Consider the following 11,290-nt stretch of genomic DNA (forward strand, 5'->3'; position numbering starts at 1 on the left):
TTCAAACTAATTACGTAAAATTTACAAATTTGTGATCTAAAATTAAGAAAATCAGAGCTGATATGTTGCTGTGCACACAGGCTTAAAAACAAGGAAAAAAAAGTCTACACTGGATTTTTTATCCCCTCAGATTTTGGCTTTTATGTTTTAGCCACAGAAAACCAACCGCCTCATACATTCCATTAAAAAACACATTAAAAATAGCATAAAAATTACGCCAGGATAACCTGTTCCACCTGCAAATGTACAGATTATGGCACAATGGTTAGGATTATAAAACTGATTAAAAGCTCAGACTCAAAATCCTCAGATCACCAAAGGGATCAAAGATCAGAATTAAGTACAAGTTATCTTCACATTCGGTACTGTGGAATTTACGATGTAAAAAGAAAAAACAAATTACAGATTTACAGAATCCCAAAAAACTTTACATGTTCATTAAAACAGAAATTACTGAAGTGCAATGAAAGAAGTCGAGTTTTTGAAACATTTTTTAAATTCAAGTGCAGTTTATGTTCCATTCACTATAAATGCTTTTTATCAGAGTATTTCCCTTTATTAGCACCTACTTATTTAATCTAATAATGCCAGAAAAAGATTGACAGACTGATTTACCTTGAATCCTGAATATATCCAGCTTTTAACTGAAACCCACGAATATTTGACGTCTAATGACGAGTGCAGAACTTCGCTGTGAAAGTTATTTAGCCATAAAATCCTAATTAATGGAAGAGTGTGATGGGGAGTAACTTCTTCAATTGAGACTTCATCTTTCATCATCTGTGCAGTTCAGGGTGCACATGGGTCTAAAACAACTTCCTCTTGCACGAATTAATTAGCTTTTTTAATATAAAATATTTTAAGATAACAGACAAAACAAAGGCACTCTCAATTCGCATAGTTTTCATGTTTAGAAAAATATAATTTATGTACAAAAACAAAGCAAGACTGTCATTTAAATTATTTGCTATGACAGATGTATCAAAGCATGATGGCTTGAGTGTGTTGAATTTACACAAAAAAAAAAAAAAAAAAAAAAAAAAAAAAAAGGACAAGATCTCATCTCGTATATGTGGCGCTTGAGCATCTACAGCAGAGCAGGGGACTGGAGCCAAGCTGGACCCAACCTTCTCTACACCACCTCCACACAAGGTCCACAGCACGACTGAGCAGAGCAGCTCCGGATCTGACTTACAGAAAATGGGTATTTATACATATATAAAAAAAAAAATAAAAAAAAAAGGAACAAAAAGAAAACAATAAAGTAAAAGCACCAAGAGTGCATGTAACAACGGTAGATGCAAGCTGTGCCTCATTCTGACACTTAAGAAAAGTTCAGGCTGAATCTCCAGCCCATTCGTTTTACATTCCTGCTTAAGTGTCTGGTGCCTCTTTAAAAGCCATTGGTGTTTAAGTTAATGGGCTGCAGTTCTCCTACTTGCATTACGTTAATGCCACTGCTGGCCAAGCGTGCAATGCCTTCTGGCGACAGAGTCTCCATGGTGATGAGGGCTTGCTGATCCGTTCTCACTGCACTGATTGGATTGTGTTCAGCGCCGTCACCGGAGGGCACCGCAGCACCACCCGCAGAACCTTTCTTACTTGTGTGTGTCTTGACGTGTTTGGAGAGATGGTCACTTCGCATGAAGCGTTTAGGACACTCTGGGCATGAGAACTTCTTTTCTCCTGAAAAACATAAAACACAGAGCGTGACAGAGGATATACGAAAATAAAACTATTAAATTATCAATAAATTATTTTCCAAAATATGTTTGACAAAACAACAAGAAAATAACCTGAATGAACATCCTTTAATTTGTAATATAGAAAACTAACCACTTAGTGTTTAGAGGGTGTGTGCTTCGTTGCAGTTGACAGAAAACAGAAATGCAACCATAACTGCTGCCATGCGCACCTTAAAGTACGCTAAAAATTAAAATAAAATAAATTAATGAAAAAAACAAAACAAAACAAAAACAAAAAAAAAACAGAACAGGTGAGGGAGTTTGCCAACACAGATGTGGGAGGAGCTGAAGTCTCTTTTCCTCAGTGAATTTTACACATTTGCAGTCATGCAACCTCACAGATCTGCTGAACACTTTTCAGAGAAATCAGGAGTTCATGAAGATGGAGATCACATATTTAAATGAAGCTTCAAACTTCAGTCAGAGCATGCGAGTCACGCCTCTATGAGAAAGCTCTTCCACGCCAACACATACTAATTCAGGACTCAGAGATCTAGGAGCTCTGCTGTGATGTCATTTTTTCTGTCTCAGGCAACGTAAAGCCAATCTGTAAGTTTTGAGCTTAAAAGGTCGAAACATCAGATTTTAAGGGCTTTTCACACTTGGGCTGTTTCACTGTTAAAAGTGGACCAGCTGAGTGATTGTTTTCTGTGCACATTGACACAAAAAACCTGGACAATTTACACGTCCATAAAAACTAACCAAACCTACTTGGGTTTGCTTATAATTCGTTCAATGAATAATTCACGGCTGCTCTTTCAGATACACCACATTATTGTAGACATGGATTGCAGTGACAAGAGGAACCTACTGTGACACAGGGCCATTTTTCCAAATTTGTGCGATGTGCTTCGGCCAATCAATTCAGTGCAGCCAATATGTGAGCAGCAGGCATGCCTGCTGGTTCCTCTTGTCACTCGAAAGGTCAGTTTTATCAGAGAACACTACCCACTTTGTGAGCACTGCGAGGGGTAAGAAAGGGGTCCTAATTCTAACAGAGTTCCCTTCTAGGTTTACTTTTAACTGAACCCAGTTCAATTGATAAGTTTTGTTCTGCACACTGACCTGTGTGCGTTCTCTTGTGTCTCTGCAGTTCATCAGAGCGAGTGAAGCGCTTCCCGCAGAAGGACCAGGTGCAGACAAAAGGCCTCTCGCCCGTGTGCCAGCGTAAGTGTGCTCGTAGATGAGAGGTCTTTCCGTAGACTTTTCCACAACCAGAGATGTGACAGATGTGCTGCTTCTTTTTGTTGGGGTCGCTGCTGTAAATCACAAATACTGAAGATTAGGGATGCATCAATACCAACACTGGTATCAGGCTGCTATCATGCTCATTGACTTGTACTCGATTTCAGCCCGCTTATACACTAGTACAGGTGGAGACACGCAGGCTGACAACATGGAAGAGAAAAGGTTATTTGCTACCGAAGTCTGTATATGTGACTTTACTCTGACTGGATAGAATAGCTAGACATAAACATTAAAACAGTGATTTCTTTGTAATACAGGCTATAGGGACTGTACACTCCTACCATAAACATCACTGCCTGCTTTTAGCTTCAGTGCTCAGTGTCTTAGCGTGTTTGTTCAGTACTCATATTAATCTGAATGAATCAGCTTTATTAATAACGGTCTGTACACAAAGCTATCAATTCTCAAAGACTTTGTCTATTCAAATGTACAATGTGAGTCACTGAGGAACAAGATTTCTAAAAATCACAGTGTCTGTCTGGTTTTAGAGGATATTCAGCAACAGGTCAACTAGCTAATCAAAATACTCTAACAAGAAGGAAAACTGGAAGCACGAGCTCATCAAACGTGTTAGCCTCGGATGTGTTTCCTGCTGTTGCTGTGCTGCTGAAGGAGACATAATCTTTTGAAAGATCAAAAAATTACTTTACTAACAGCTGTACAGAAGCACTGTTCTGAAGGATAACAAAACCTGCTCTTCTTCACTGCAGTGCTACTCGATCTAAGATCACTGATGTAGTATAGCTAGCTAACACACTTCATTTAAAACCAGATTTTAATTATCTAACTGGTAAGGTTGAGCTTAGTTCAGGTAAAGTGTCCTTAGGTTTGAGAAAGGCACTATATAAATTTAACTCTATATTATCATTATTATTCAATCAAAATGGCAAATTGTGCCCAAAAAAAAACGCAAAAACAAAACAGCTGATCAGCTCAGAGTTGCTTTAAAGTAAATCACAACAAACGTTCTTTTTCAATTCAATTTTCAAATCCATACACAATAATTCAAAATATGTAAGGGTGAATTGTGATTATGGACATCAGAGTTAAGGAAAACAATCAACAAAACTTCCCACAGAGAAGTGCAGATATAAGCAGCATTTGTTAAGGTCAGTAAGGCAGTGAGAAGAAGAATCGCTTTAGTCGTACCGGCCCTCTCCATCTTTGCAGTATGGGCAGGTGCAGGCTTCCCTTCGTGTGCGCCGGCTCGGCTGAGTCGGGCTCGTTTCCAGACTCTGATCCAGAACTGTGCAGTCCTCCAGACTCTCCGCCCCAGCACCACCCTGCTCACCTGAACACGCACATTAGTTAACTCACTCAACTTGCACACACTTAACAGTTCACAGAATTTAACACAATTATACAACCATCATCATCATCATCATATACTAGACAACAGACTGAGAACCACCAAAATATGAATATATTTTCACTCCGATAGTAGCACTTACCAACATTAGTACTTATTTATTTACGTTTATCTATGTCGCCGAGATTCAGATTAATATGCTTTTTTTGTGTTACTGTCTGGTAATGTGTACCTTCATCAGGTGAGTGACAAAAATGAGGCTCATTTCTGATATTTGGGGTGGGAAATGCTACGGGACCCATGATACGATATATCAATACATCAATCACAGCAAAATTCTACTGCAATATTAAAATACTTATTTAGACACTTCTATTCTATAGTGATATTTCTAAACTTTGAATAGAGATAGACATTTTCATTTAATTGAACTGTCAAGTAGAAGTCTGCACTCCTACAGATTCCCACCCTACCACCCACAATATCTTGAGGTGCAGGACTAATGTTTAGTGCTGTGTGTGGCTGCAAGCGGGAGTGGCACGCAGAAAAATCCTGCAAGATAATCTTCTGCAGGAGATGGACTGAAAGAAAAGGGGGGAAAAAAACTCTTGCGCAGACCTCTGCTGTGAAGCAGACAAACAACTAAAAATGTTTTATTTATAATTACCAAATGCTTTTATTGAAGTTTGTTTACGACGAGAGGGAAATGTGAGTCTCACCATACTGAACTCTTATTTTACATTATAGCACTAATCAAACAGACCTAATAAACATGAAATGTTCATAATCAAATGATAAAATATCTATATTCAGCTACCATATAAATCAACCCAGAATTTTGGGATCATACACTGCAGTGTTTTATTCTTTCAACCCCCAATGAAGTTTGTTTGTTTATTTTGCATTCCATTTTTTAAAACCCAAACAGAGCATGCTGTTTAAGAAACTGAGAATAAAAAAACAAACAAAAATAAATTCTCTGAATAGCCCCTCCCTGCTCCCTTCTCCCTGTGATGGTAACTGAAACCGACCTGCAGTGTTGGCCATGGCGATGGGAACTCCCTGTAGTTGATGCATCTGTAGTCCAGCGTTGCCCAAGTTAATGGTCTGAAGGCCTGGTAGCTGCATCGTGGTGGCTGTTCCGGTCTGAGCCAGCTGTGGAAGTGAAGGAACCGGAGCCAGAGTGATCTGGGCACCTGCAGGGCTCTGCAGCTGAACCGGCTGCCAGCTGACTTGACCATTAGGGCCGACGGTGCGCAGCAGAATGGTGCTATTATTTGGGATGGTCTGGATCTGCAAATTCTGCAAACCCTCTTGAGAAAGCGTGTGTGCTGCAAACACCTGACCGCCACCTGACTGAATGGCTTGAAGAGCAGGAGCTCCCTGAAAAATCTGCTGAGGCTGGATGAGGACCTGAGGATGCTGTTGGGGCTGCTTACCATCTCTGTTTTCAGACTGTACCGAAATTCCTGCAGCTGTGGTCTGAAAGGTGGCTCCAGTCATGGTGTTGCTCTGGGATGATACTCCGCCACTACACGAGGTCATGACTTGCGTAGTGGATGTGGTTGAGCTGCTGTGATATTCAGCAGTGACTGGAGCAGCCACTGCCTGTTGGGCATGGAGCAGCTGCTGACTGACACCTGATGTTCCACTTGTAACATCGTCACTTTTGGCTCCAGCAGCTGCACCTGCACTCACAGGAAGTAGGGTGATGCTACCATTTAACGACACAGGCATGTTGGCAAGAAACTGTGTCTGATTGTTCAGCACGGTGTTGCCCAGAGCCAGATTTTGAAGAGGAATTGCCTGCTGAAGAAGACCAGGAACAGTTAGGATGTTGGCAGCTCCCGTACTTTGGCTAGTGGGGGCCGCGATGAGTTGCTGGCCACCGCTGGGTGAGGAGACGAGCTGAAGTTGCCCTGGTCCTGCAGCGGAGGCATCATGGGACGTTTGAGCAAACTGGAGCTGCTGTCCGTCCACAGTCTGAAACTGAGGAATGACTTGATACTGTATGTTAGGCATTACTCCAGAGATCGTGGTCAGCACCTGTTGACCTTGTATACTCGGCGCAGACGCTACTATGAACTGCTGCTGTGGCGGTGCACCTGCTCCAGTGCTCACCACATGCCGGCTTTTATCCTCCGTCAATGAGCCGGACTTGATGATATTCCCTGAGCCGACACCTGTCTGTGCCCCCAGAGGAATGATCTGCCAGCCGTTAGTGGTGTGCGATGCCTGGCTCTGATGTGACTCCGTCCGATGGTCTTGAAGCAGGTTCTGCTGATCTGCTGCGTCATTCTCATCCATTCGACTGCAAGTCGCCGCTAACAAGGCTAAAGGTGACGGTGGCTGGGCTTCCTACAAAGAAGAATAAGATGAATGTGTTCTTATCCTTACAATTCACAAAAATATTAACAATGTCTGCTTTCCTTCGGAATTACAACCACTTTATCTGCACAATGCTGAATATTTAAACAATATTTGGATTTCCCAGAATACACAGACAGAACCTTTATTCTTCATGTTGTATTTTATCAAATATTATGCTGGAAACATTTTATTTCCCTGCATGTCTAACAGCAGTAAAATGTTTATTCAATATTAGGCTGAGTAGCTGGTGATGTTTAAACTACGCAGAAACTCATCTGTTGTTGAGCACCAAGCTCTGAATAATTTCCTTCTGCTCCAGACAGACACACAAGACAAATCTGTAGCTCGAACCAGATCCTTATGAGCAGTTTCGGCACATACATTCTCACTACCTCTGAGATTCAGATGAAACTGGCCGACATGCAAAACGGCCAAAAACAAACAGCTGTTTCTGTGCAGTGCCTGGACAGATTCTTGTTTTTATTGAGACCCTCTGCTCTTCCACTGCTCAATATCACAACTTATCAGTCAGTATTATAAGTGTTTACTTCTACTAGACTGATGATAACCACTTCATGGGAGTACACGGCTTCAGAAAAGATGTCAACGTAGCCCTTATCCTAACTTTATCATAATTTTAATATATATCCATTATAGTCCCTCAGTGATTACACTGAAATCTGAGATACTGTGCAGTAAAGTTGTTATTACTTGTGTAAAGAGCACAGCTTTATTCAGTAGAATATTAGGACAGATGATTTTAATACTTTGACATTTACCTTATTTGTCTGATGCTAACTCTCTTGTTAGTTACAGACTCAGATAAAGTCACAAATACTTTATCTGTGTGTTTGAGCTCTATTAAAACAGCTTAAACTAGTTTTTGCTTCTTTTGGTCTCAGTAAAGTAAAATTCCAGCTGAAGTCTATTTTCTCATTATCAGGGTCCAATCTGGAATTGGTCATATTCTGATTGGCAGTGAAAAACGTGCTTTCAATATCTATGGAAACAAACCGTTGTTTGCAACACAATAAAAAAAAGAGTGGTATGAATAATGAATGAAAAATTAACAACAAATATACAACAGTAAAAGAAAAGAAACAATCCTATCACTGTACATATTCACTTTAGAGCTCCAAGTTAACATAAGCAGTGAAACATCACCTTCCATTTAGTAAACCAGTCTGTCCTTGCTGGTTTAGCGATCTCTAAACTTGCTCCTGTATCATCATCGCCTGAAAACGCTGTCCATTAATATTTTAGGATGGTTTTATTGCCAGATCATATAAATCACAAATTATTTTTATTAACTACAGCATTGATATCTGCCCGAAACTGAAACCCAGACGCCGTTATGCGCTAGAAAATTAACATAGTAAATAACATTTATGCTCAAATATGCAATTAAACCACTTAATGCTTCATTTTCGTCAGCTATTCTGCTGTCTCAGTGAGAAACGTCCCAAGCAGAGACTCAGACACTCTGTCATAAACACACTATGGATTCACACCTCACTCACTCATCATAGTGCACTCTATCACGAACACACCACATAGACCTGTATTTTATCCTACCTCTAATTAATGTGCAATATCTGCTGCTGACAGAATGGTACAAGTGCAAAACATACACACGTTCTGTGAAACATCTGTAATTATTACTGTGCAATATCTACAATTTCTGTGCGATATTCAGTCATTACCTGCTCAGAAATGTGCAATATCCATACAACTGCATGTGTAAACTGTAAATTTGTATAGTTTAATTCTATTTTTATTTTTTATATTTTCCTGCTAACAGATGCCTTGTTCATTTATTTATTTCTATAGTATATCTTATATTTAGTATTTTGTATGATGCACATCTTTGTCTACTTACTGTGTATTCTGCTGTAACAATGTAAATTTCCCCCAGTGGGATAATAAAAGTCTATCCTGTCCTATCCTATATGATCCTGCAGGGGATCAAAATGTCTTACTGATTCATTCTAAATAAAACACAGTGTGACTGTCTGTGCAGAAACATTGACAATTCTAAACAATAATGCAACAGCTGAACCTGCAAGATATTCAAGAACAAGTAGGAAATGCAGCACCCTGCCCCCAACACACACACACACCCCTGTGGCAGTTCACTACATTTCACCTCCCCCAAACAAACCATCTCACTCACGCCCTTTACACTGCCACTTCAAAAGGAAACTCCACCCATTTTTCAAAATTCCCACATAATTGAGCGTTTGAGATGCAAACAGAGTGATTCAGAGTGGTTTGGTGTGAAATGGTTCAGATTTCTCTACAGTGGTGGTGATAGGAACCAGAAGTTTCCAAGACTACGACAAAAAAACAGATATTTTATTTGCTATCCAAAACCGCCAGTGAACCTACAAGTGTCTTCTGAGTTTATGATGACGGAAAAATGATGACAAATCTGAAATAATACGTTTTCGTTGTGGACTGTTTTGCTTCACAATGCCAAATATTATACACCCCACCACCACGAATGGATTTTAAGTTCTGAAAGCCATCATAAAACAATGTCTCAGACACCAGGCAGTAAATTTACGCCCATCTCATGTAGTTAACGACTTTCTGTGAAGGAGCTTTTAGAAGTAGACGTGTGGTTCCCATCACCACCACTGTGAACAATTCTGACTTGGTAGCTACATTTCTCTAGTACGGAGCGTTTCACACCAAACCACTCAAAATGACTCTGTTTACACCATAACCACTTAAATACGGACAGAAATTGAAAAATTGGTGCAATTTCCCGTTAATATTTTTTCATCTCACTGACAAAATATAGTAATTTATAACACTCCTGGATAACAACTCGTCAGTAGTACGGATGGGTATCTCAGTGAAAACCTTATTTTAAGAAGGAAATCCACATTTGCAGTCTGTATTCAGAGAAAAACTCTATCATTACTTACTCGCTCTGCGTTGGAGTTTCGCTTTTTACGGAAGTCTCCGTCGTTTTCCACCAACGCGGCCATTTCATTCTGCTGCTGTCGATCTGCGTACAAAAACGAAAATTATACTTTCCAAGTAACGTTAGTGAAGTGAGCCATTTCTAACCATCTACCGAAAGACATACTTAATCATTAATCGTGGTGCCTGAGAAACAGAATAAAGTACAAATCCGCCGGCTTCTCATAAGAACTTTCCGTTCCACCTTAAATGGCGCACCAGTTACAGCCTGGCGGCTCAGACGCCAGAATGTAACTGCTGCACCATTTAAGGTGGAACGGAGAATTCAACATCTTCGTCATGATTAGCAAGTTCTTCAGCCGTGGACTAACATAACTAACTCTAACCATGCGGAATATGCAAAAAACGACCCTTTACTGTTTTAAGGGAGCGGCGTTTAGTCCTATCTACTTCACAGGACAGTTTAAATAGTTTTAAGCGCCTCAAAAATCTTCAGACTGATAGTTATGAGTTAGCTTTAAGCTAGCTACCAAACTAACTTCACTAGCTAGTTCAAGCGACCAACAACCGGAATACTGAACGTTATAAACATGTTTACTACACATCTGCCGCGATTTAACTGAGCTAGCTAGTTCCGAAATGAGTTTATAAGGAAAGTAAGCACTCTTACCGCTCATTTTTTCAGACGGAGGAGTTTCTGAAGGAGTTTCTTCTGGACAGACATCAACTTACAAACAACTCCACCGAACTTGCTGACTAGAACTGATGGACAGACGTAGCAAAGAACCTCAGCCAATCATAACCCTCGCTGCTCTGCTCTGGGCCAATCAGATACCCGGGCCCGTCCCCTTGAACTTTAGGGACAGAGGGCGAGCGCACCTGATTTTTTTCTATTAATAAATAATATTTCAAAAATTTCAAGGCGGAGAGGAACTGGCATCATTCAGGTACGCTGCGAGCTTTCAGCCGAACCAAGTCACGAAGCGAGAGTTTAGGTGTAGGAGAAGGGATGAAGGGATTTGTGAGGTAGGTGTAGCCAAAAAAGGCGGGAGAAGTGGAGTTTAGAGTCTATTGGAGATGAAAACTCCGCCCTCTTTAAAAAGCGACCATTTGAACCAATAGAAACACAAACCATGCCCGTGCAGTCCCGCCCAATTCTTGTTCATCTCTCAAATTAAAAACAGCACACTGGAGGGCGCCAGAGTGAGCTCTCAGTGAACGGGTGAAAGTGCTAACAGGTTACACCCCTTGCTGTGGGCTCGGTTAGGGTCTGTCTGTCTGTCTGTCTATCTACCTATCTGTCTATCTATCTATCTGAATATCTGTGTATCTGTGTCTGCATGTCTGTCTGTCTGTGTGTGCATCTGGTTTTGTCAGCTTTATTATCATTAACACAGTTATTCAGAACAGTTACAGCTTCATCACTACATTGAGTAATGCAGTAAAGGAACAAATAGCAGCACAATAAATGTGAATAACCATTTAAACAAATGAGTGTGTATACTTCGGGGATCAGATCTGACAATGCTGATTTCATTTGATTTCTCACATCAATGAATTAATCTAACGATTGTGTAAATCCTGACATGCAAAATAAAGCAGCCAGCAGTCACACACTGTAAAACAACAGCACATATTACACAATCAGCGTTGATCCGGTATCACTGCATAACCAAACAGACTGATT

The 11,290-nt window shown here is 40.4% G+C and overlaps 1 protein-coding gene across 1 annotated transcript; it reads right to left on the reverse strand.

Moving 5' to 3' along the window:
• Nucleotides 1–114: 114 nt before the first annotated feature.
• sp1 (sp1 transcription factor) lies at nucleotides 115–10,352 on the reverse strand. Its single transcript, XM_017692815.2, has 6 exons — nucleotides 10,274–10,352; nucleotides 9,606–9,688; nucleotides 5,334–6,660; nucleotides 4,143–4,284; nucleotides 2,811–3,004; nucleotides 115–1,686 (listed from the first exon to the last, which is right to left on the reverse strand). Exons 1-6 carry the CDS (start codon nucleotides 10,278–10,280, stop codon nucleotides 1,394–1,396), a joined length of 2,046 nt encoding a protein of 681 aa, XP_017548304.1. The 5' UTR covers nucleotides 10,281–10,352; the 3' UTR covers nucleotides 115–1,393.
• Nucleotides 10,353–11,290: the final 938 nt, after the last annotated feature.

Source organism: Pygocentrus nattereri, chromosome 21, assembly GCF_015220715.1.
Source record: "Pygocentrus nattereri isolate fPygNat1 chromosome 21, fPygNat1.pri, whole genome shotgun sequence".
Lineage (NCBI taxonomy): Eukaryota > Metazoa > Chordata > Actinopteri > Characiformes > Serrasalmidae > Pygocentrus > Pygocentrus nattereri.